The sequence below is a fragment of the Manihot esculenta genome, chromosome 13 (assembly GCF_001659605.2).
Source record: "Manihot esculenta cultivar AM560-2 chromosome 13, M.esculenta_v8, whole genome shotgun sequence".
Taxonomy (NCBI): domain Eukaryota; kingdom Viridiplantae; phylum Streptophyta; class Magnoliopsida; order Malpighiales; family Euphorbiaceae; genus Manihot; species Manihot esculenta.
Window position 1 is genome coordinate 1,888,253 of NC_035173.2, and position 26,059 is coordinate 1,914,311.

The window sequence follows — 26,059 nt, forward strand, 5'->3', positions numbered from 1 at the left end:
CGATATGTCTGTCTAGCACTCTAAATACTCTAGGTGCTGGACAGGCTTAAATGCTCAAGTTCGGCACTTTGAGTGCTGAAATAGCCACAACGGCTAGTTCCCATGTCTAGCGACTAGTTCGACACTCTCAATGTCGAACTAGAATAAAGCTACCCTAACGTTTAACTCAAACGGCTATATTTCTAGCCACCCCTCTATAAATTGCCTTCTATAAATTGTTTAACGAATGACAAACACCATCCCAGTCAATAGACTTTCTCATTGCTTATTTGCATCCTTTGTTATTTTCTTCTCTATAATCTTGCTTATTTTTTATTAAATCTTCGATAAAAATTAGTTCTTTTTCTCTATAAATTTTATAAAATTACTGTATCTAATTGTTTCGACTCGACTAAAAAAAAGAAATGCCGGTAAGTTTTAGATATTTTTTATTTTAAATTTAAATTATTTTTATTTTTATAGTAAATAAAAATAAATTCTTAATAGAAATTATTTTATTTGCAGGAATTGAAAATTTTGATTTCATTGATCGACTCGGTGAAAACGTGTGATTCATATTTAAAATGTATGTATATGAAAAATTATAATTTTTTTAAAATAAATATATCATATTTATTGTGTCTAATTTTAATTTATTGTAATTTTAAAAAATAAAAAAGTTTACTTATCAATTATAGAAATATTAAATTTACAAGGTTTTTTATTTATTATCAGAAAAATGGCCGTTCTTGCGTATGCTAATATTCATTGGGACAAATATTATAAATAGTTATTATGGATACGTATGATGGAGATTTTTTAAAGGTTGTTCCAATAGGTAAAATGATAAGTTTTAATCAATTGATCAAAAAAATTATTCGTGCAATTAGATTAACCGAGAAGAATGAATATATAGAGATAATTAATTTTAGAAAGCCTACAATTGTGGATGAATTCTTAAAATTTGAATGCATGGAGATATGGAGAAGATAATGTATCTAGTATGTTTAATTAGTATCAAATTGGTGGTATGCCTAGTATATAAATATATGTTAAGATACTTCGCTCTGTTGATGCGACGAATGAGGATATTGATATAGGTTCATCTGGAACTGCTGTGAAATCAAATATTGAACAATGTGAAGGGCAAAATTCAGTGGATGATTATAATTTATCTGATAGTATTGGAGGTAGGTCAAATAATTTATCTGATAGAGTAGAGGATGAGAATGACGATGACGATGACGATGATTCATGGATGTCTACTGAGAATAATGATGAGGAGGATAGTGGGAGTAACTGTTGATATTAAAACACTCGATTTCTTAATCCTATTTTGTCTGTTGTTCATCCTCTCCCATACTCAGAAATAGACTTTGATTTACTTAGGATGGATCCTTATGATAAGCCAGAAACTCGTTCCTTTTGGGATCCATCTAACAGTTTTCAGTTGAGATAATATTTTCTTTGAGAGATGCAGTGATTGCAACTGCAAAAGAATATCACCTAAGACATCATCATCAATTTTGCTACCTTGAAATAAGAGAGAAGACTTATTTTATAATGTGTAAAGACAAAGACAGTGGTTGTGCATGGAGACTTTGAGTATAAAAAAAAGGAGAGAATATATGGAAAATTACGATATATAGTGAACCGCACACATGTACAAATCCTTAGTTGATGAAAAACCATAACCAATTGGATGAAAATTTCATTTGTTCATTCATCTTTACATTAATTGAACAACAGTTTGATATAAAAATTGCTGCCCTACAAGCCGAAGTGAGATAAATTTGGGTATGAGCCGTTTTATAAAAAAACATGGAAAGCAAAGTAGAAGGCAATTGCAAAGCTTTATGGGGGTTGGGATGAATTATATAATTGGTTGTGTAGATTCATGACTGTTCTTCATTATTTCAACCCCGAAATAGTATACATGATTGAGGATAATCCATATTAGATAAATAAACGATTAAATATGATATGTTGTGTATTTGACCGAATGTTTTAGGCTTTTAAGCAATCGATTAAAGGATTTAAACATTGTTGACCTGTAATCTTAATCGATTAGACATTCCTATATGAAAAATACACCGGGTGTATACTGTGTGCAACCACATTCGATGGAAATAATCAACTCTTTCCATTAGCTTTTACCATTGTTGATAAGGAGGATGGTGACAATTGGTCGTGGTTTATAGATTGCATAAAAATCTGTGACCAATCGAGAAAATTTGTGTGTAATTTCAGATAGTCATGCTATAATTCTTAACGCGATGCAGAAATATTGGTAGCAACCTCCAGCCGGTTATCATCGTTACTGCATAAGACATGTATTGAGTAATTATAATAAGACATTAAAAAATGCTGCAATAAAAAAATCGTTGCGCATAGCAGGTATGCGTTTTTATATGAAGATTTCTTTATCTATTTAATTTAATATCACATTTTGCTGATGCTAATTTTACTTTAATGAACTTGCCATTTATATCAGCAAATCAAAATCAAAAGAGAAAGTTTTACGAGGCAATAAATAATATTCGGAAGGTGCACTCTGAATTTTATGACTGGGCAGTTAAAATAAATTTACAGAAATGGACGAGATCACACGATGGTGGACAAAAATATGGCGTGATGACAACTAATATGTTTGAATCCCTAAATGGCATGATGAAAGGATTTCGAGCGTTGTCTATAACGGCAATGGTTGAGAAAATATTCTTTCAATCTGTCCATTATTTTGATACACGAAGGACAACATTTTTGGATCAACAAAATAGGGGATATGATTTCACTCGGGCTTCCAGTGAAACTTTGTGTGCTAATACAATTAAAGCGAATGGATATAGAGTTAGACGGTTCAACAGCCAGACAATGGTTTGTGAAATAATTATTGCTCAAAGTAGGCAAAAGCAAGTGGTGAAACTCATGGATCAAACATGCACATGTGGCAAATTTCAAGAGATAAGGATATCATGTTCACATATTATTGCTGGGAGGAGGAGGAGGAGGAGGAAAGAAAAAGATAGGGATTATTTCGTTGACAAAAAGAAACAATAAGGACGTGAAACTCATGGATCAAACATGCACATGTGGCAAATTTCAAGAGATAAGGATATCATGTTCACATAGAGGAGGAGGAGGAGGAGGAGGAGGAGGAGGAGGAGGAGGAGGAGGAGGAGGAGGAGATTGCCACCAATATTTATGCATCGCCTTAAGAATTCTAGCATGACGATCTGAAATGACACACAAATCTTCTCGTTTGGTCACAGATTTTTATGCAATCCATAAACCACGACCAATTGTCACCATCCTCCTTATCAACAATGGCAAAAGCTAATGGAAAGAGTTGATTATTTCCATCGAGTGCGGTTGCACACAATATACACCCGATGTATTTTTCATATAGAAATGTCCAATCGATTGAGATTACAGGTCGGCAATGAGGAGGAGGAGGAGGAGGAGGAGGAGGAGGAGGAGATTGCCACCAATATTTATGCATCGCCTTAAGAATTCTAGCATGACGATCTGAAATGACACACAAATCTTCTCGTTTGGTCACAGATTTTTATGCAATCCATAAACCACGACCAATTGTCACCATCCTCCTTATCAACAATGGCAAAAGCTAATGGAAAGAGTTGATTATTTCCATCGAGTGCGGTTGCACACAATATACACCCGATGTATTTTTCATATAGAAATGTCCAATCGATTGAGATTACAGGTCGGCAATGTTTAAATCCTTTAATCGATTGCTTAAAAACTTAAAACATTCGGTCAAATACACAACACATCATATTTAATCGTTTATTTATCTAATATGGATTATCTTCAATCATGTATATTGTTTCGGGGTTGAAATGATGAGGAGCAGTCATGAATCTACGCAACCGACTATGTGATTCATCCTAACCCTTATAAAGTTTTGCCATTGCTTTGCTTTCCATGTTTTTTGATAAGACGGCTCATACCCAAATTTATCTCACTTCGGCTTGTAAGGCAGCAATTTTTATATTAGACTGTTGTTCAATTAATGGAAAGATGAATGGACAAATAAAATTTTCATCTAATTGGTTATGATTTTTCATCAACTGAAGATTTATACATGTGCGCAGTCCACTATATCTCGTAATTTTTCATATATCCTCTCCTTTTTTGGGTACTCGAATCCTCCATATACAACCACTGTCTTTGTCTTTTACACTTTATAAAATAAGTCTTCTCTCTTGTTTCACGGTAGCAAAATTGATGATGATGTCTTAAGTGATATTCTTTTGCAGCCGCAACTACTGGATCTCTCGAAAAAAATCTTATCCTAACTGAAAACTCTTTAGATGGATCCCAAAAGGAACGACTTTCTGACTTATAATAAGGATTCATCCTAAGTAAATCGAAGTCTATTTCTGAATATGGGGGAGGATGAACAACAGGCACAATAGGATTAGGAAATTGAGTGTTGTAATACCGACACTTACTCCCACAGTCCTCCTCTCCATTATCATCATCCTCAGTAGACATCCATGAATTATAATCATTCTCATCCTCTACTCTATCAGATAAATTATAATCATCCACTGAATTTTGCTCTTCACATTGTTCAACATTTGATTCCACAGCAGTTCTTCACATTGTTCAACATTTGATTCCACAGCAGTTCTAGATGGACCTATATCAGCATCCTCATTCGCCGCATCAGCATCCTCATTCGCCGCATCAACACAGCGAAGTATCTTAACATATATTTCTATACCAGACATACCACCAATTTGATATAAGTAATTAAACATACTAGATACATTATCTTCACCCCATATCTCCATGCATTTGAATTTTAAGGATCCATCCACAATTGTAGGTTTTATAAAATTAATTGTCTCTCTATATTCATTCTTTTCAGATAATCCAATTGCACGAGTAATTTTTCTGACTAATTGATTAAAACTTATTATTTTACCTATTGGAACAATCTTTGAAAAACTTCCATCATAATCGTATCCATGAGAATTATTTATAATATTTGTCCTAATGAATATTAGCATATGCAGAACTGTCATTTTTCTGATAATAAATAATAAAAAAAACATGTAAATTCAATATTTCTATAATTGATAATTAAACCTTTTTATTTTTTAAAATTACAATAAATTAAAATTAGACACAATAAATATGATATATTTATTTTTAAAAAAATTATAATTTTTTATGTACTTTTTAAATATGAATCACTGTATTACGTTTTTACCGAATCAATCAATGAAATCAAATCTTTTAATTCTTGCAAATAAAATAATTTCTATTAGGAATTTATTTTTATTTACGATAAAAATAATTTAAATTCAAAATAAAAAAAATCTAAAACTTACTGCCGTTTCTTTTTTTTGTAGTCGAGTGAAATAATTAGATACACTAATTTTATGAAATTTGTAGAGGAACTAATTTTTATTAAAGATTAATTAAAAAATAAGATTATAGAGAAGAAAATAACAAAAGAAGCAAATAAGTAATGAGAAAGTTTATTGGCTGGGATATTGTTTGTCATTCGGTAAGCAATTTATAAAGAGGTGGCAGAGAATATGGCCGTTTGAGTTTGCCATTGAGGTTGGACATCTTCACCTCTAGGGTGTCGAACATGCCACATCTTCACCTCTTTATCAAGGGTGCATAGAATCTTTGCACGTCTGAGGTGATAGCTAGTCCAGCACTTAAAGTGCTGGATAGCATCTTAGGTACCGAACATGTCAGTGAGCTCCCGTAGCAGGGGCCTCATTATTCGACACCAATGGTGTCGAACATGCTTTTTTGACACTCAGAATCCGAAAATATTTTCAAATTTTGCATGATTTGATAAATAATTTTTAATTATGTATGATTTGAAAAAAATCTCGTCAGCTGCTTAGATATGGCTTCCAATAGCCCATACATTTCTTTTTGTTCTTAGCATTGCTGTTGATAACGTTCTTCTGAAAACTGGATATAGGAATCCAGTTTATGTTGCAAATTGGATTGTTCCGTCATGACGCTTGGTTCTGATAACAAGATGTTAAGTCCCTTGTTTTTCATCTATTCTTACCTTGACCAATTGTTGCTGTAGTGAGCTCAAGGAAGGGAGCTCTCACTCTTTTGAACTCATTAAGAGAGAGAGTTCTGATCTCAAATAAATATGATAGAAAATTCTGCTTAATTTTATGGATTCAATCTCAGCAATTTATAATGCTGGGTGTTACAAGCAGAATAGAAGTCTAACGGAAAAATAGAAATTAATCGACATAAGAAATCTAAAGCTGGAAAGACTTTGAAAGCTACTCAAAATAATTCAGATAAGTCTAAGCAAAATAGAATTTGAAAGGTATCGAAAGTGTTCTCTGATAACTTTGAGAGTTATCAAATAGTCTGTGGTTACTCATTCTTTCTCTCGTACGTGGTCCCTACGGAAGAGTCCATAACATGATATGATTTGAGAACTTGTTGCTATGTTTCTCTGCCTATTGAGGATGTATTTCTCTATCCCTTCAGAACTCATTTCTCCCCGACTTCCCCTGTTTTTCTTGTTTTACATCACCATGCATCTTGGGCTAATTTGGGTAAAAAGTTGAAAATTGACTAAATTGAACTTCTCAATAAAGATACAGGTGAAATTGAGCATTAAGTTTGTAGTAAATTGTTAGCTAAAGAGAATCAACTCATGAGGAGATCACTACTAACTAACATCTTGATCAAGAGATTCCCTAGTCCTTCATTGTCATATAAGGGCTTGCCTTGCTTTTATTCAACAGATAAGGACCACTGAGCTTCCTGCACTAGGTTGTCGTTCTAATAAATTCCTTTGTTTTGCTAATCGCATGGTATCTGGATATTCTCATTGATACAGTTAGTCTCATCGTCTGCTGGCCATGATGCAGCGCCAATTATAACCATTGGGGTTTAGTACCAGCAATGGAGTTCATGAAGCCCATTCTTCATTTTATTTTCATGATTAATGAGTTATATCAATATGTTGTATTTTCGCAGGTGTTCACTGTTGATGGAGGAATGGTTATGTAAGTTGGAAGTCCTGCCTGGTTGACCCTGAAATGGTTCTACACTTCATCAGGATGGGGAGATTTTTTTTTTTTTGTTTTTTTCACGTGGGTATGACTAGCTTTGGCGGTTTTTGACTATATACTTGTGTAATAAAGTCATGCTTGAAGTTTTGTTAAGATCTTGCCGGAACCAAACAGATGTACAACAGTTGTCCTAAGCTTTCTTTTAGCAAACAGAAATGTAGATCTTGATCTTATTATTTTATTTTAAAAAAAAAATATTGACATGGCGCTTGGTGTAAATTGATGGTATTTCAGTTGATTCTGATTTTTCCGCAATCCCAGTTGTTGGGATCTGGGAATTGGATATGTTCTGCAGCTTTCGAACTGCTCAAATTCTTTTATGCTATATCTTTTATAATTTGGCATTACCTGAGAAATATAGAAGTTTAACATTATTATAGTGTATATTAAACACTAAGTTTAAATAAATTTCAGTGATTATGTTTGTATACTACACATTTGTCTCTAGATTTTGTTAAAATATACGTGTCCCTTTCAAAAATTTGAATTGAATTATTTTTAAAGAATAAATTGAATTCTATAAGAATAATCATCCCAAACAGTGTGAAGTATAATTACTTAAAAAAAATATATTGATCAATTGTTGCAATTAGAAATAAAGAAAAACAAAGCAGGAGTGATGAGACCCGGCTGGTTCGCCCAAACCATGCAATTAACTAATTAATTGCAGCACTGATGCAGATTTACTGTAATAAGATCCTGTATGGCTATAGTTCAACTTATCAGATGAATTGGTGAGTTCAGAAAACTCCGATTCATCTGATGAAGTACTTCGTGTTTGAAAGGTAGAATAAGAATATCATGAATTATTGTGACATGGAGAGCTTCTGGAGCAAGTGAAAAAATCCATTAGAATATTTTTCTGTTGGTGGTGGATATAGCATAGCAGCTGACGCTGTTACAATAACAAGAAAAAGTTTTAAAATTATCCAAAACTCTGATTTTCTCAATCAACTAAAGTATCAGTTTTTCAAAGATTGCATTTAGAGCATGCCTCCGCTGGCTAAGAATATGATTTGCAAGTCCACTCATTCTATCACTGGGTAATTAACCTAAAGCTTTAGCCTAATCAGAAGGCATCCCAGGTTACAGAATAGCAGAGTATTTGGTAAACTTTAAGATCACTATCTTCTGTGACAACAAGATTTCTATAGCAGAGACCAACTATCAACCTGACAAGGATGAACAGGACCATATTGCATCACACAACTGTACATTTCTGCCATGTCTCCACGATTTGGTTTATTTTTTGTATGATCAATTCAGGCTACCAGCGAAGAAGCATGCTTGTAACTCCTTTTTTTTTGTGAATAACTTACAGAATTTTCTACAGCCACACCTTGTGCGCCAAAGCAAAAATACTGGTTCATCAGCTTCTTATTGATGGGCGGTTTATGCTTCAGAGATGGATTCAAGCTCGAGGGGCCTGCAATATCAATACCCTTTTCTTTATCCACCGAAGCAGGTGAAGCCATGGATGATACTGAAAGAGGACTTGAAGGTGATTCAACTGAAACAGCTAAATGTGGCATTGCCTGAATGACACCATGCGTTAGCCCGGCAGTAAACTTCTTTCTGGCTGATGGACTGGGAAGACTACTTCTGGAAGAAAATGCCCTTTTGTTGCTTGAAAGGCATGACAGTTTTGAGTATCTCTGCCTAAGTGTTATCGGTCGGTCTTCCAAACTTCTGGATAAATTAAAGGAGTATAAAGAATCATCATCTGTCAACCCTGCACTAACAGCTTTTTTCTCTTTTTTCTTAGGCCACTGGAGAAGAGACTTTAGATGCCTTGCTGCATTATTTAGAGAAGCTGGCTTTTTATTATTCACCGAATTAGCTGTGCCGAATTCGCTCACTTCACTCAAGCACGAACTGTAATCTACACTTGTTACCTCACAACTCGCATCAGATTCATTTTCAATACCAGTATACAAGAATATCTCTGCATCAGGAATTCTGAAAGAAGTGCCAGGACTGCATCCTATACCCTGCCCTCTTAAATGGAAAGCAATAGCACTTCTAGCCACATTATCCTGACAATTAGACATCCCTCCAGCTGAAATCAACTGCTTGATTAGAATTTCAGAAGAGGCTGTTCTCGGCCGTTGCTTGAGGAGATCTAGTGGAGTCATGCTATCAGCATCACGAATATTTAAGTTAATTAATGGTACAGTCATGAGAAGTTCCACCAAATTAGATTGAATATTCTCAATCACAGCCAAATGAAGGACTGTTCTTCCATCATTGTTCCTCACATTGATGATCTCTTGGATGTTTATGATCTTACCCCCTACTAACTGCTTCATCAGCTCTATCTGCCTATCTACTCTGTGGAAACCTGGAGTTCGAAAACCTGACACTGCCATATGGAGAAAAGTATCTCCATACTTGTTTGTTATGGAGATTAATGAGGGAGATGCGTGTATCAGAACCTCCACCACAGATAAATATCCCCTGTAAGCAGCTACATGTAACGCCGTGTTTCCTTGATAATCTGTGGATGTGATAAAGCTGAAGGATGCTATCAGATCCTTAACTACCTGCACAAGCAAGATGATAAACATAGTCCAATGTCATTTTCCTGGAAGATCCAAGAACTGGATGTCTAATCTGCATATACTTGAGAATTGCTCTAAGAATCCATACAACATGATCAATGAATCTGTAGTCATGATATCTGATATGCTGTCCATTTTACTGAGATGCTAAGTGAATTGTAATCAGAGATCTTTCAAGTTCTCTAAAGAACACATTGGCAGTAAAAGGTTTTGTAGGAAAGGGACGGCGAAAGGGGGAGTGCTAGCACCCCGCTGTGTAGCTCATCCAACAGACAAGAAAGAAAAACTATAGAGACCTATAATTTACAACTAGTCTTAGAAGCATAAGCTTCAAGAAGCTGGCCAAAAATTTGAAAACTTACAAATTAATCTTCTACAAGAATCAATGGATGAATTAAAGCATTTTATGAACATGAAATGAATAGGGCCTACCTCAACCTGTCCTCTGCCTGAGGCACTATGCAAGATAGTGGATCCTTGAGCATCTCTATAAATAAAAACATCAGGGCAATCTCCAAGAAGCTCCTTCAATATCTCCAAATTGCCACCTCTAGCAGCAGCATGAACAGCTCTATTCATCATCTCCTGCTTAAACTCTGAATAATTCTCACCCAGCTGCTGCTCCAACTCTTTTTCAGAGTTAAGAACACAACTCCTTGAAATAGAAAAATCAAGCAGGAGCCTGAAAACATCAGAATTCTTGCTCCTGGCTGCAGCATAAAGTATATCAGTAACACCATATTCTCCTTCTCCAAAAACAAGAAGGGGGTCTCTCTTCAACAATTCCTTGATGAAGTTCACATCACCAGCTGAGGCAGCAGTGTACAGGAGCCAACCACCATAGCCACCTCTAACGAGAGTGTTATAACCTCTCTTTGTTTCACATTCTATGAGAAGCTTCTTAGCCACGAAAGCACGGCAATTGGCAACATCACTGAATTGTTCCTCGTCGTCCCACACGGTTTCAAGGCGGCGAATTCTGCGAAGGGAAGTGAGTTTAATGAGGAGATTAGTGTCAAGGTAGAGTAGCTCCCTCACCAAGTCATAGTGACCGTTGGCTGCCGCAAAATCAATTGGCGATGCATACCACCATTGGTCTCCGGTGCTTTCCCACCTAAGAGGGAAGTGTGAAGGTGGCATTTTTGGCTAGAATATGTAAAACCCAGTTCAGGTTTTGAACTTCTTAACAATAAAACATGGAGAATTCAAGAATTCAGGAGGAGTTGAAGAAATGAGAGCAAATATACTAGTTAAAACGCCATTATCCACATCTGATATGCCAACTAAAGCTTTAAACTTTGAAAGTTAAAGAGAAAAAGCCAAAGAGACTGATCCTTTTCTACTTAGGAAAGTTCTAGGAAAGGGAACGAGAACAAAGAATCTTGGATTCGAGGAATAAGAAACAGGTAGACTTAGGAAAGGGGCAGACGCATCATTGTGATCCTAATAAACAGTTGATAGAGGGAAAATGAGAAAGAAAAGTAGCAGAGGAAAACATTATGATTCAGTTCAGAAGAGGCTGAACTGCAAGAAGAAAGAAAAAGCAGAGGAATTTAAGGTGAAATTTAGGAAGACAAAAGAGGAATGTAAGATTACTCTGTTAAAGGAAGAAAAGGAAGCAATTTTAGCAGTAGATAACAAAACGAGAAAGAAGAAGGGCCACCCACTTGATTATGGATTTTTGATGAGGTTCTTATGGTGGAGAAAAAAAAAAACTAAAAGCCTGAGATTCCTTTAGCTCCTGAAAGTTACTCTGAGAGAGAGAGAGAGAGAGAGATCATGGAAGTGGTAACTGATCATGAAAGGATTGTATGTGTTTTATTTTCACTACAGGAAAATGAGAATGGCGACAATGAGGTAAGTTTCGGTCTACTGAATGACACTTTGTTGATAGGTTCTTTCTCTTGTTTTTCTTTTTTCAAAAAATTATAATTTAGTTTCTGCAAAAATTCGTTAATTAATTTTTAAAAATATATTAAAATATTTATAATATTTTTAAAAAATTATTATTTAATCACTCAATTATTTTAAATATTAAATATTACAAAAATATTTAAAATATTTTCCATACTAAAATTAAAATTAAAAATAAAAAATTTAACTAATAAATTTTTTTAAAATTATAAGAATTAAATAATTTTTTAAAATGTTGTAAATATTTTATTATATTTTTTAAAATTAAAAAAAATTAATTAATAATTTTTTTTTCATAAAAATATTTACTTTGTTATGCATTTTCATCCTCTTCCAACACATTTTAGATTTTTCAGATTGATGTTCGGAATTAGTCTTTTTCACGTGTAAGATATTGCTCATAAAATATCACCAATTAATTCTTATCCAAAAGAGATTTTATTGAAATAAAAGAAAGTCAATGCTAACAATCCAATACTCATTTAATATTTCTTTAGTGAAAATTTTTTAATTGTAGTGTTTACATAAATTACAATTTTTTAGTTCTACTCATATTAAACTTTAATACAATACAAAATTTTATAAAAATAATTAAAAGAGTATAAAATTTATTAAAAACGTAACTTCTATTTAAAAAAATATAATTGCACTCACATGTTTAATCTGATGTTAAAGTGCATTAGAATAAAGCCGAGAGATTTCAGTTCTACTCCTTCAACCTTCAATTTTCGATTCAAAAAAAATAAAAAAAAATAATTAATATATTTTAAAAATTAACTAATAATTGCAAATTTATTTTTTTTTTCAAAAAGTTTGATAATATTCTAAAAAATTAATAATGAAATTTATTTTTTTATTATATTTTTATTTTTTATTTTTGAATTTTAAATTTTTTTATAGTCTATAATTCATATCTGAGAAGAAAATTAAAAAAAATCTAAAATACTTGTATTATTATAATAAAAACTAAATCTAATCAACTATTAAATTAACGTATTTCAATTTGTTGTTATTTAATTATTTATAAAGTTTATATAAGTTTAAAACTTTTTAATTATTTTACTTAAATTCTTTTAATTAAGTTTTATTTTAGCATAATTTAATTAAAATTAAAAAAAATAAGTTGCTTTCACTTTATAAAGCTGAAAAACTAAAATAATGATTTTAATATGTGATGTACATTAAATATTATCTTAGAAATAAAGTAAAAAAAAAACATTTATTTCTTTTAAATTGATTTGCATAAAATTGATTAAAAATGAAAAAAATAAATAAAACGTTTTTTTCACCATGGAAAAGCTGAAAATCTAAAATATAATTAAAAAACCTTTTATTTCCTTTCAGATTGATTTGTATTAAAACTTATTAAAAATAAATTAATAAAATTTTAACTGTATTTAATTGGTTGAAAATTATAATATATTACATTTAAAATAAAAATAATTTATATTCTATACTTTATTTATAACTTTATAATATATAGTTTATAGATGTATCATTCACTTAATTCAACATTATAGTAAATTTGTATAAGAGACTATGCATAATTAATAAAAATTATAATAAATTTTTATATCAAGTTTTATTTTTTATTATTTATATAGGTGTAAGTGTAGTTTTTTGTTTTCTTAATTTTTAATTTATTAAACTAATTCACTTAATAAGTATTAATAAAATCTTTTTAAATTTCAGTCTATCTAATGTATTATATTATAGAAAAAAAAATTTATTTAATTAAATCAATGGCTATTTTTGTAATATAAAAGTTTAATTTTAATTTCTATAAAATAATAATAGATTTTATTTATAAAAAAAAGACTTTATGTAAATAAAAATTCAAGGAGAAAAGTGAGTTGGACAAAATAAACAAAATTTTAATTAATATATAAGTTGATAATCCATTTATAAAAGCAATAAATAATTAAAATTTAACAGCTAATCAAACTTATTACTTGAAATCTTCAATAATTAACTACTTGAGGGGATAAAACGGAGCGTTTTAAGTTGCTCGGGAATATTTGTAGGACAATGATGGAAATCTCATCCTTCTCAACTATTGGTAAACCGGTGCACACGGCTGGCCAGCCAATCGGGAGCAGCCATGTAGGCTTTATCGAGGGCAGGGGCAGCCATCATCAATTTCATACAATTCAACAGCATTTCTTATTGCTTTCAAGACCAATTAAGGCTAAATTTTGTCTTGTAGGTTAAAGAAATTCTCTTTGGTAGTTGCTTTCGATTTATATATATATATTTTCAAGTTAATTTATATACTTTGAAAATAAATTTCTTGTTTTAAGATCTTAAAACACATTATTCCATATTGAATTAATGCATTCGAGGTTTTTTAAATAAATAATTTTTTTTATTTTTATAATATAGTCAAATCTTAATGATATATATACAAAAAGGGTATAATGAGTGGCCAAGTGACCAAGTCTTTAGTTTTTCCCAAAGTATAAAAGAGACAATATTTGATGGCTTCAATCAAACAAGTGGGACTACCACTACTCATTGTCTCTACATTCATCATCAGAACTAATTCAAACATCCTTGGATTAATCTCCCCTAATTCCCTAATCTCGTTATTATTAACGTTAATGGCCTTCATCACTCCCAACAAAGCCATGCCGGCATGGCTTTCTACTAATCGCCCCCATTGGATTGTACTATTAAACCAGGGACTATCAGCTAAAAATTACTGAAGAACACTTGCATCTTTAGCTCAATTGCCCCAGCATTTTTTGGGCGCTGTCCTTCCAAGGATTTAGAATTCTAGGCCCAACTGAAAATTTCTTCTAATTTAAGCTTCAATTAATAAATTCAATAAATATAATTAGTAGATCCAATTATTAATTAATGACGTGTTGAAAATAATTAATAAATTCAATTATCCAATCTCTTTTTCTTTCTCCCCTTTGGGTGAAGGATCAAAGGCAACTCATTTCCATCCTTCAATTTTAAAATGAAAGCAAATGCAACACTTTTCCAACAAGATTGCTCCCTTTTGTACGTGTGATGAAGATGTCAAGTGGATTTTTCTAATTAATAGTGATTAACATATATAAAAATAAAAAGGGTATTATGGCCTTAGAGGTTAATGAACGTAGCCCTTTACAAAACATATAAAGATGAAGAAACAAAAACAAACATCTCCCAATTGAGTATTCATCACAATGAAGAATTCTTGTGCTATTCTTCCTCCATACAACGCATGTTTTGCACAGTCCACTTGTTACTAGATAAATAAGATAAACAGATGACAATAATAATAGATTTCAGGACTTGACAAAATAATAAGAAACTGACCCATCTTGCACGTTGCTGGGGCTTCATGGCCAGAAATCTATGGGGACCCCTTGTATGCCTAGTGCTTTGAGCTGATTTCATCTTTCATGCATTTGGCTTTATTTTCACCTCCCATCATCAGAAAACATTGGATCACGAGATTACTTCTCTTTATGGTAATCAGGTAACCTCAGACAAAAGCATGTGATGCTGCATCTTCACTATGAACCCAATAGTCAAAAGTGTACAAGAAGAGATACCTTCAAGAACAAATGCCAAAAAAATGCAAAGACCCAAAGATAAAGAGACAAGAAGCTCAGTTCCAGGTGGTACATCTTTCAACTGCATAAACCCCACTTAGATCCCCAAGTTTACTTCATTGTGACCTCAACGTAGGTCAAGAAAGATTATCACCGACAAATATCCTAAACAACCAATTCCCATAGAAGTGAGCAGGTCATGTTCATCTTAATGTGCAAGGCCAAAATGAGGAGACAAAAAAATATGAGCAGAACACTAGCAGATCAATTATTAAAATACAATAACTGAAACCTTGAAAAGGTCTAAATCTAACCAACATTTTTATTCCTTCATATGGCGGCTGGAAAAAGTATCAATTTCCATGAGCACATGTTTTTGTTTGAAGGAAATCTTGGCTATCAATATTTGACTCATATTTCAAGGGGTATTCTTCTTTAGAACGAAAGAACTGAATCATAAGGAGATTTCAACCGGCATCTATCAGCCTGAATCCTCAGTATCATAGCATCCCAGGTTGCTAAAAATTAATTTATGGAAGTCAAGGCTACCGAAAACACAAACTCAAGCCATGGCCCTGTGGGTGAACCAGCTTTAATCATCCAGTGGTTGCAAAAAAGCATTCCCTTTTTTCCCACTTGCATCATTTGGTTATTATAGCTAACCTTACAGAAGGCACATCCATCACATATGCATCATCTCCTATATAATAATCTATTTTAAACTTGAACTGCTATTGATTGATCATCTGTAAACAGAAAAAGCATAGAAATGGAAACTGAATTCAAGAATGCCAATACTTACTAGCAAAATTTGTCTCCACAAATCCTCATGCAAGAAGTTGGACTACAATCATTCAAACTGCCTGATTGCACGCACATTCACAATACACGAACCCTTGAGCAAAATAGAGTAAAAATGTTAGTTAACAGTTATTTGCAACTAAAACTGACACATCAACAGCCTACAACTGATATCACAATTGCCAAAATGGTGATAAGTTTAAATATATCCACAAGTTGAGAGTGAGCTTCTGTTACTTTCAACAAGATTGGTGATACTAGATCTCTACATTTCTAACCACCAAAATTTTAAACGGCCAAGAACTATCAGTACAATGACAACCCTATATTTTTCTGTTAATTTGCTTCTTTTATTATTTCTAAGGGATTAATTGCCAAAGAAATGATCCATTTTACCAGAAATCTTTCTCAAAACCATTCATTAGCCATTTGTCTTTGAAACAATTGAGAACATTATAAACAATAATAAAGAAAAGGGAAAAAAATACCTGTGTTGCATCTTATGTTTATAGTTTCTGCATAACAATTTCAATTTTCTTAGCAGCATCATACAAATGCTTTAGCTTGACATTTTCCAAGAGCAACTGACATGTCTGATATCTAGGCATTATATCTTTACCAATCATTTCCTCAAACAAGCGGTAGGCCCATTCACATTGGTTTGCTCTACAAAGTCCATGAATTAAAAGTGTGTAGGCTGATACATCAAGACTGAGATTATGCTTTTTAATCATGTCATCCAATAATTGACGCAACAGACTATCTACCTTGCCGGTTCTAAAGCATGACTTAAGCAATGGGTAGTAAGTCTGAACATCAGGCTTACAGATCCTTGAAGTTTCCATCTCCTTAAGCAGTTTCAAAGCTTTTAGTTCTTGAGCATGATGGCATAACATGGCAATCATGGAATTGTATGTAGATGCATTGGGGGAGACACCAGTACTTGGCATCTCCTCCTCAAAAACATGAACAGCTTCCTGTTGTCTGCCAGCTCTCCCTAATGAATGGATCAGAGAATTGTAAAAAAGTGTATCAGGTTTACATCCAACTGACTTCATCCTATGGGCTATTTGCAAAGCCTCTTCATACTTCTCTGATTTTGCCAGTGCACTCATCACAGTGGTGTAAGTAACAACATTAGGTGTGGATCCTAGGGCTTCCATTTCATCAAGGAGCTCATAAACCTTGCTGAAGTCACATCTACGGCAATAGAATTGGACAATGGTGGAATAGCTTATGACACAAGGAAGAAAACCATGTCCTCTCATTTCCTGAATTGTCCAATATGCTTCTTCAACACGATTGATTTTGCACCAACCATGAATAAAAATGTTAAATGTGTTAGCATTTGGAGAAATGTGAGATTTGAGCTCCAAGAATATCTCACGGGCTTGCTCCACTTTGCGTTCTTTGCAAAGGGTGTCCAACAACAAGTTCATAGACTCAGTATTCTTCTCCAACCCAAAAGTTCCTAACTTGTCAAATAACCTTACAGCATTTTCCCATTGCCCTGCCCCAGAAAACCTTCTCATAGCCTTACCTAGTGTCTTAAGTGTAACAAGTTGACCTTTCTGCATTTCCTCTAACAAAGCCGTCATCTCATCCATTTGTTTCATTTTCCCCAGACTGTCCACCAACGTATCATAAGCTTCTGATGTATGCTTATAGCCACGCGACTCTGCCCATCTAAAGACACCCAATGCAGATTTCCAATCATCCTTAAACTGGAACAACAGTTTGTTAACAAGAACGGGAGAAAGCTGTATGCTATTACACAATTGATCATGCGCAAGAGATTGAAGAATCTCATCAAGACTATTCCCAACTCGAACTTTCGCTACAAGAATCCCTATGTCTGCTTGTGTTGTCGAGTCCAGACATTGCTCTCGACAATCAAGTTTACGCTTGGCAAAATGGGGACTCTCAGTTTTATCCAAAGAAGAAACGAAGAGAGAAGAAAGAGCACGAGAACAATTATTACAGTAAGCAAGGTAAAGGGCACAAGAAGGTGATGGGTCGAGAGGGACACGGGTGGTTCTAAGGCAATTTCCAAGAAGTGCAGCCATGGAGAAGGGGCAAGATAAACCTGCATCTCAAGTGAATTTACAGCATGATTAGTGTTCAATCGGATGATCTTAACTAAATTATACTAATTTCACCTCCTAAAAATGATTTTCATTTCCTGTTTTTGAATTAAACAAACCCAAATGCTAGTGAAAATTGAAAAGGCGAACACATGAACTTCATTAAAATTAAAAGGATGCTCTTGAAAAAATTAGAAAGCAAACAAAAGGGACAAAGAAGAACGGAATGAGAAGGTGTTGAAACCTTACCTGATGGATTAGAGATCACAGAGAGAGCAGCGACCATAAACCTTCCTGGCCCGTTCAACCTAAAAAGGGAATCAAGCCTGAGGCCTACCTCTTCCAATTTCAAAACATCTCAGATTTGAAGGCCAAGCCCAACAAACATTCAACTCGCATCTTCATTTTTTCTTCTTTTTTTTTTTTGTTTTTATTTAAAAAACCATCCACATTAATAATAATAATAATAATAATAATAATATTAAAAAAAAGTAATTTTTACTATTAACTTTAATCACTAATATACTGCAGTCACTCACTTCAATTTATTTCAGAAAATCTATTTAATGTTTCAACACTTGCAATTTCCGATAAAATGCATATATAGCTTATCGCTTAAAATAATAATAAAATTCATTTATCATATAAAATAGAAAGAAAAAAAAAAAAATCTTTTTAGCAACTTCCGATAAATTTGTAAAAAAACTTCCCTCTTATACTTTTTCATCGAAAATTGTTAAAAATCCAAAAAAAAAAGTATCTCAAAAAAGTTCAGATTATAAAGCATAAAAATATGAAGAATGAGTCTTTTTGTTTTTTATTCGATCTAAATTTTTTTTATTTATTTTTAATGAAAAATTAAAAAAATATATTTATTTTTGATTAATTAAAACTTAATGCATTAAAGATACTTTAACATTTATATTCAATTATAAAAATTACTTATTATGAAAGAAGTTGTAATAAGGTTGAACTTTTCTTAATTTCATTAATATAATTTTTATTTTATTTTTTCCTCTTACAAAATTCATTGGCCTATATATTTTTTATTTTTGTAATCACATCAAATTTGAATGCAAGTTGTTTTATATAATACTTATTACAACTCTCACATTCTATGATAGTTATATATATCTTTTATATTTATTTTACATATTTAAGTGAGTTAACAGAAAATATTTTTTTATATAATTAATTAAATGTTTTTTAATTAAAAATATATGAATAAATTTATAAAAAAATATAATTTAATAATTAATTTATAATTATTATTTTTTAATAAAATAAATATATAATTAAAAATAATAAATATATATTATTAATCTTTTTTATTATTCTATATAAATTATAAAATAAAAATATATTTAAATTTCAGATGGTATTCTAATTACTAAAGTTTAAAAATTGAAAGATTAAAGATTATAATAGTTAAAAAAGAGAAAGAAAAAGCATTTCACTTGACATGACCTCGTTACTATTTTATAAAAGTATTTAAATATTTATATATTTTTTAAAATAAATTAAAATTTAGTGGCAGCAGCGAAAAAAAAAAGGTAAAAAAATATCTCAAAAGATTTTATTAATTATTTTATTTAATTAAATATTTCTTATATTTAATGATCTCATATGGACCATGCAAACGGTCCATTTAATTTGAAATTAAATTAAATTGAAAAAATTAAAAAATTAAATTTCAATTTAATTTAAAAATAAAACAGAACTGAACTATATATAAACCGGCTCGACTCTATTCCAAAATTCGGTTTTCAACTTCTCATTTTTCATTCACGTTGAAATGAGTAATCAATGTCCAAACAGCCAATGTAAACCAAAACAACAAAGAAGAATCTTAATCACACAGAAATAAGTTTCATTTAATCCATCAAAACAAAAAGCTATAAACCATCCTAAACAGAAAGAGAAATTATACAAATAACAGAAATTTTATTAAAAAAGAAAAACATACAGCGAGCGAAGGCTTTATGAGCGCGTGAGTGTTGTGATCTGCTGCGCAACATTCCAGCGTGAGGAGCAATATTTCCAAGTTCAACATAACACCTAGATGTCGTGCGGGCAGCAGCAGCGGCGTCCAAGAGTGCTCGAGGCTGCAGCGGCGTCAAAGGATGCTTGGAACTGCGGCAGCGTCCATCGGACTGTGACGCTGCAGTGCAGCCGGCGTTCCAGATCGTTGGGCAGGTAAAGATGGCAAGGTAGGAGAGAATAGAAAGAGTAGGTGGAGAAAGAGACGAAGGAAGATAGAAAATTGTTAGGGTTTAGTAAAAGAGGATTATATATCAATGAAATGAATGGTTGAGGTTGAGATTTATTTAAAGGCATGGATGGTTGGATTGAATGATCAGTAAAATAAAGAGTTAGTAGGGATTGGAGACAAGGACCCCAAAAACCAGTACAATGAAGTTTTTCTGTTCAAATTAAATACCGTTCACCTATAATGCTTTCCTTCTGCTCACAATTAATTCTAATTTCACAAATTTATGTGAATATTTTTTTTATTTATTTAAATAAATACATTAATTAAAATAACAATTAAATTTACAAGTAAAATACATTTCTAATTGATTGAGAAGAAGTACCATAATAACAGACTGGTTTTGAACTTCGCTCAAGAAAAATGATTTATTTGTTGCAATTTGGGAATAATTTGATTTTGCTGATCAAGATTTTGTAAAATAATTATATTACTATGTTAAGTATACATAAACATAATTCTCAAGTGTGATGTTGTTAATTAGTTAATTTTTTTTATTGTAGGCAACTTTTTTCAAGGTTAAATAGTTTGAACAGTTTTTTTTTTCTTTTTTTTCAGAAGATTAAAGGATTATATTGGATGAAAAGGCTACATAAAGGCAAAAAGAGAAGGGATTTGGGTTGCCATGCATAAGAAAAAGGGGAGGGGGGGGGGGGGGGGCAGGTTGCCAAGCCCAACACTATATTGCTGTGATTTTTTTTCCTCAAAAAATAATGCTATGATTCTTAGAAGCAATAAGGAACGAATGTAAAAACCATATGGCACTTTGTATTATTCGTATGGAATACAAAATACAACAAATATTGTTTTCAAACTCCATAGCTTAGACAACTACAAAACATGAACCAAAATCAAAAGAACTGCACTCCATTTTTGTTTAAACATCAGATGCCTGCATCTAAACCTTTCATTCATTACACCATTCAAAAAAAATCTCCAATTTCCTCAAGGTAGGGTGGAGGCAATGTGACGAATCAAGTCAAGCACACGGGTACTGCAGACACAAATGGTTAATGTCAAAAGAATGTTCCTTGAGATGCAAATTATGAGCTTTTGCAAAGGAAAAGGAAAAGTGAATAGTGAACTGATCACAAAGGAAAAGGAAACAAACCTGTAGCCCCATTCATTGTCATACCAAGAGACAAGTTTCACAAAGTTTTCATTCAAAGCAATTCCAGCCTTGGCATCAAAAATACTTGACCTGCAACGACAAGTCATCTTTGATAAGGCAATGAAATACCCAAAATTATAGCGCAAGGTCCTAGATAATCTGTCGAAATGTCCAATTACAATGCTCTACTGTAACTTTACCTGCTATCTCCAATGAAGTCGGTGGACACGACATCTTCTTCGGTGTAACCCAAAATTCCCTTAAGCTTACCCTCAGACTCTTCCCTGCAGATCACCAGAGTAGACGAGTAGATTAGAAACCAGCTAGGAAATCATTACATACTGCATTTTAGAAAGAAGGCATGATTGTATACTTGATGGCGTTTTTGATATCCTCATATGTTGCCTTCTTTTCAAGTCTGACTGTGAGATCAACAACAGAAACATCCACAGTTGGAACACGGAAGGACATTCCGGTCAATTTTCCATTGAGTGCTGGGAGAACCTTTCCAACAGCCTAGGTAAATTGCAACAGCAGAAAACACAAATTACTCAAGCTGATCAATTTGCCAAAAGGGTACACTCATGGTATAGCCATTAAAGAACAAATAAACCACACAAGATACTGGGGTTACCTTGGCAGCTCCAGTGCTGCTAGGAATGATGTTGAAGGAAGCGGCTCTTCCACCTCTCCAGTCCTTCATTGATGGCCCATCAACAGTCTTCTGCGTGGCTGAATCACGGCATTACAAGCAAAACAGGAATATTTGTCAACTTAATACATCCTGTAGGTGCACACATCAGCAACACGAACAAGGACGTACCAAAAGCTTACCAGTAATGGAATGGACAGTGGTCATTAGACCCTCAACAATTCCGAACCTATCATGAATGACCTGTAATAGAAGATGAGATTAAAAAATAACCAAAAACAGTAAAAAAAAATGAACTTGAGTTTCAACTATAGAGGAACAAAGCATTTACAAAGAACAATAGATATTGAGGATACCTTGGCCAAGGGAGCAAGACAGTTGGTAGTGCAGCTAGCATTGGAAACAATGTCAAGTTCTGGCTTGTATTCATTCTCATTGACACCTACAACAAACATGGGTGCATCTTTGCTAGGGGCAGAAATTACAACCTTCTTAGCTCCACCCTGAACAATAACAAAATGGAACTCAATCCCTTATCATTTAAATTTAGATCCAAAGGTTCCTAGATCTCTACAACAATTCTTTTAAGACAATCTAATACCTAAGCAAATTAATTTTTAAATTGGAACAAAGAGTAGTGACATATAAAATGAACTTATCCCAATAAAGCACATATGCAGGAAATTTTTTTAATCGAGATTAAAGAATTCGAGAAAAATGGGTTCTAAATCATTATATCTTCGTATACATCTGTAGATGATGAATATCTATACAGAAATTAATTATCAAGAACATCAAAGCAAAACAAGAGAGCACGAAACAGACCTTCAAGTGAGCAGCAGCCTTTTCCTTGTCCGTGAAAACTCCAGTGGATTCAACAACAAACTCAGCACCAGTCTGGCCCCATGGAATCTCCTCTGGGTTCCTACCGATTGCACAAACAAACATAAAAACAGCTCACACCCACCATTTCCATGCATCAAAACCCCAACTACTGCAAGTGATAAACAAGGTTCTTACCTAACCCCAAACACAGTAACTGGCTTATCGCCAAAGAGAAGTGTCTTCTCGTCCTTGACCTTAACATCAGTGTGCTTCCAGTGACCATGAACTGTATCATACTTAAACATATATGTCTGCATTTCCATAAAAGAGCATTACCCATTAGCAACAAAAGCACAGAAACAAAAAATAAAAGTGACCTAGCAATGGAAATTACCATGTACTCAGTACTAATAAAAGGATCATTAACAGCTACGAGTTCAATATCATTTCTCTGAAGTGCGACTCTAGCAACCAACCGGCCAATTCTTCCAAAGCCTGAAAACCCATTTCATAATAATCAAAATCAACTCCAATTAACCAACTCAGATACTAAAAGTAGCCTAAGATCAGAAAATTACCATTGATACCAATCTTAATCTTCTTATCACCAGCTGCAAAATTAAATAAATAAATAATTAATTAAGGAACACAAGCTCACATTACTATCAATACAGCAAAGGGATTGGGCAAATACCCATCGTAATTGATTGAGAATTGGAAATTAGAAGCTGAAATTTAGTATTAGAGAGCTAAAACGAGACAGATTACAGTGATGGAAGAAGACGCTAATCAAGGGGTATATAAAGGAATAGAGTGAAAAAACCTGCTTTTTCTGAACTTTCTTGGGGAAAAAGAAAGGTAAAGCCGCTGATTAAGCATGAACCTTGCACCGGCCGCTGATTCTTTTCACCGTGGGTTTAAATGAGGGAACTACACGCGCTATCGTGGCATTTGAGATTACTTTCTAGTGGGGTTGACGGTGGAAGTGTTGCGCACTTCCCTCATTGAGAGTATGGATCGGATTTTCCTGGAATGGGAATATTCGTTTCTCAGAGTGATTATCCGGTGGGCTCGCGAGTTGGCGCACCTGCAGCTGGGAAAATGAGGCGCGCGTGGGTCAATTGCACGGGGTTGGTCATCTGAGGTAAGTTATTAACCGTTTAAATTTACTGCGTTTAGAAAAAAACATTTTACCGTTTCCAGACTCTTCTAAGCTCCGCCAAAAGAAAAGTCTATCTTTATGATTCCAAGTTTTCTAGAAAAGAATAATTTTCCTGTCTACGTTCAAAATAATAATTAATATTTTCTTATAAACGGTATTTTAATTACATGTGATTTAATGTTGATTTGTTTTTTTTTTTCATTTTATTATTATTTGATTAGGTAGAATGAATCAAGTGTTAGTTTTGACCAATTTTGAGGTGGCATGAAGGTTGACATCAATATGATTACATGCCAACCACTACTCAAGCATTTCATTATTATTTACACATATCAATTTCTTATAAAAGTCAGCAAAAAAATTAATACTTTTTTAGAATATTTTTGTTATTTTAAAATTTTTATAATTAAATATGATATCTATTTTTTAAATATTTTTATTTAATATATTCTAAAATATTTTTATTACCAATGCTAAGTAGATTTAATATTTTTTAATAAATATAATTTAAACTTATTCCCTCAACCTAAATTAATGACAAATGAAAGCATACAAAAATTATATTATATGAAAAATATATAAAACATAGGCAACATTAAAAATAAAAAAGAAATGGCGTCGCCCGGACTCGAACCGGAGACCTTCAGTGTGTTAGACTGACGTGATAACCAACTACACCACGACACCATTTTGGTTTTTTTTTCAATTAATAAAAATATCATATTAAATAATTTCAAGTGAAACCTTCATAAATTATATATTTTAATTCATTAAATTGGTAAATAACTGATTTTGGATTGAAGTTCTACTTATTTCAAATATAAAAAAGAATAATCTAGAATATTACACCATTGTTTGTGACTGCACTCTTCTTATTAGTCAAAGAATGTGATTTTTCTAGAGAATAAAAAGAAGTAGCATGCAAAATTAGAAAAATGAGTATTGATTCCTGCAACAAAATGGGAACATTGAGACAATTGATGGTTGGCTGAAGCTGGTCATTGCTGACCTCTTCCTTCTTTTCCTTTTAATTATTTTTCTCTAAATTTAAGGACTTCGTATCAAAATCTCTTTCTTTTTATTGTTTTCTTGCTTTCTTTCCACGTTTTCTTTTGTTGGTGAAGGTGTTTATTTTTTCTCTTCTCTACAATGGCTACTTCAAGATGGATCAGGCCTGAGGTATGCAAGTTTCATAACCCCATTATGTTGCACTGATGTTTTGATTCATTGTTAGTTTTTCAGATGAATAATGTCATGTCTGTTCCTATGATAGAATTCATTCTAAATCTGATTGGCTAGAATTATAATTTTTTACGGACGAAAACCCAAAATTTGCACACGCAGTATGGAGATTATAAATACTTAGTAGTTTTCTGTGATCAGGTGTTTCCTCTCTTTGGAGCTGTTGGTGTAGCTGTTGGCATTTGTGGGATGCAACTTGTTAGGAATATCTGCACAAACCCAGAAGTCAGGTGATCTTTTTCACAACAATTTTGTTAACAAGGATTTTTGTTTCATAAATTGGTCATTGTTTTATAGTTTATACAATAGTCTATAGCTTGGAATAGGATCAGTTCTGTGTTTGAGAGACTGAGTTTATATTGAATGTGGCCTAGGGTGACCAAAGAGAACAGGGCTGCAGGAGTGCTGGAGAACTTTGCTGAGGGTGAGAAATATGCAGAACATAGCTTAAGGAAATTTGTCCGCAAAAGGCCTCCTCAGATCATGCCATCAGTCAATGGCTTCTTCTCTGAACCTGATATTCCAAGTTCTAACTAGAAATTCAGTTCAACCATTGAAAATTTGAATGTAATAGGACATTATTATTATTATTATTATTCCGTTTTAAGGGAATGAAGCAAATGCACATTGCAAGTTGAAGTCTTTGATATATGGCGAAACAGTATTGCATAATAAAGTTCATCTGTACTATTTCTGTTTATTTGTTTTTTTGCTTCTCATGTTCTCTGATGTTAGCAAATTCTCTGTCATTGTCATGTGTGATAGTTATTATTCCTGATATCAGACAAAGGAGTGACAATACAAT

General features: G+C 32.9%; 4 protein-coding genes and 1 non-coding gene across 7 annotated transcripts; 1 reads left to right on the forward strand and 4 right to left on the reverse strand.

Moving 5' to 3' along the window:
• Positions 1-7,913: 7,913 nt before the first annotated feature.
• Positions 7,914-11,449, reverse strand: LOC110629323. The gene is made up of 2 exons (XM_021776230.2): positions 10,079-11,449; positions 7,914-9,628 (listed from the first exon to the last, which is right to left on the reverse strand). The coding sequence occupies exons 1-2, from the start codon at positions 10,784-10,786 to the stop codon at positions 8,348-8,350; spliced, it is 1,989 nt and encodes a 662-aa protein (XP_021631922.1). The 5' UTR covers positions 10,787-11,449; the 3' UTR covers positions 7,914-8,347.
• A 3,237-nt stretch (positions 11,450-14,686) lies between these two features.
• Positions 14,687-18,394, reverse strand: LOC110629325 (pentatricopeptide repeat-containing protein At3g04130, mitochondrial). Of its 3 annotated transcripts, none has more exons than XM_021776232.2 (3): positions 18,243-18,394; positions 16,398-17,995; positions 14,687-15,273 (listed from the first exon to the last, which is right to left on the reverse strand). In XM_021776232.2, the coding sequence occupies exons 1-2, from the start codon at positions 18,277-18,279 to the stop codon at positions 16,416-16,418; spliced, it is 1,617 nt and encodes a 538-aa protein (XP_021631924.1). In that variant the 5' UTR covers positions 18,280-18,394; the 3' UTR covers positions 14,687-15,273; positions 16,398-16,415. The 3 variants fall into 3 exon arrangements, with proteins under 3 accessions (XP_021631924.1, XP_021631923.1, XP_043805851.1); XM_021776231.2 differs by having other exon boundaries at positions 14,687-16,003; XM_043949916.1 differs by having other exon boundaries at positions 14,687-17,995.
• A 2,614-nt stretch (positions 18,395-21,008) lies between these two features.
• On the reverse strand, positions 21,009-23,746 carry LOC110629047 (glyceraldehyde-3-phosphate dehydrogenase, cytosolic). The gene is made up of 12 exons (XM_021775892.2): positions 23,545-23,746; positions 23,429-23,461; positions 23,245-23,345; positions 23,046-23,161; positions 22,851-22,950; positions 22,382-22,528; positions 22,208-22,268; positions 22,008-22,105; positions 21,747-21,889; positions 21,574-21,657; positions 21,374-21,463; positions 21,009-21,256 (listed from the first exon to the last, which is right to left on the reverse strand). Exons 1-12 carry the CDS (start codon positions 23,546-23,548, stop codon positions 21,208-21,210), a joined length of 1,026 nt encoding a protein of 341 aa, XP_021631584.1. The 5' UTR covers positions 23,549-23,746; the 3' UTR covers positions 21,009-21,207.
• Positions 23,747-24,625: 879 nt separating this feature from the next.
• Positions 24,626-24,699, reverse strand: TRNAV-AAC. Its single transcript has one exon. It is a non-coding gene; the product is annotated as a tRNA-Val (tRNA).
• Positions 24,700-24,947: 248 nt separating this feature from the next.
• On the forward strand, positions 24,948-25,952 carry LOC110630185. Its single transcript, XM_021777541.2, has 3 exons — positions 24,948-25,191; positions 25,396-25,484; positions 25,629-25,952. Exons 1-3 carry the CDS (start codon positions 25,162-25,164, stop codon positions 25,789-25,791), a joined length of 282 nt encoding a protein of 93 aa, XP_021633233.1. The 5' UTR covers positions 24,948-25,161; the 3' UTR covers positions 25,792-25,952.
• The last annotated feature ends 107 nt before the right edge of the window (positions 25,953-26,059 follow it).

What these genes read in the sequence shown, in the direction of transcription:
- LOC110629323 (XM_021776230.2), bottom strand. Translation starts at nt 10,786, where the DNA reads ATGCCACCTTCACACTTCCCTCTTAGGTGGGAAAGCACCGGAGACCAA. An exon ending in CAGGCAGAGGACAGGTTGAG is followed by an intron (nt 9,629 to 10,078) that starts GTAGGCCCTATT and finishes TTGCTTGTGCAG; the next exon opens with GTAGTTAAGGATCTGATAGC.
- LOC110629325 (XM_021776232.2), bottom strand. Translation starts at nt 18,279, where the DNA reads ATGGTCGCTGCTCTCTCTGTGATCTCTAATCCATCAG. An exon ending in TGTGATCTCTAATCCATCAG is followed by an intron (nt 17,996 to 18,242) that starts GTAAGGTTTCAA and finishes CTTGAGATGCAG; the next exon opens with GTTTATCTTGCCCCTTCTCC.
- LOC110629047 (XM_021775892.2), bottom strand. An exon ending in GATTAAGATTGGTATCAATG is followed by an intron (nt 23,346 to 23,428) that starts GTAATTTTCTGA and finishes ATGGGTTTTCAG; the next exon opens with GCTTTGGAAGAATTGGCCGG. An exon ending in GACTTCATTGGAGATAGCAG is followed by an intron (nt 21,464 to 21,573) that starts GTAAAGTTACAG and finishes TTGTCGTTGCAG; the next exon opens with GTCAAGTATTTTTGATGCCA.
- LOC110630185 (XM_021777541.2), top strand. Translation starts at nt 25,162, where the DNA reads ATGGCTACTTCAAGATGGATCAGGCCTGAG. An exon ending in CAAGATGGATCAGGCCTGAG is followed by an intron (nt 25,192 to 25,395) that starts GTATGCAAGTTT and finishes TTCTGTGATCAG; the next exon opens with GTGTTTCCTCTCTTTGGAGC. An exon ending in TGCACAAACCCAGAAGTCAG is followed by an intron (nt 25,485 to 25,628) that starts GTGATCTTTTTC and finishes AATGTGGCCTAG; the next exon opens with GGTGACCAAAGAGAACAGGG.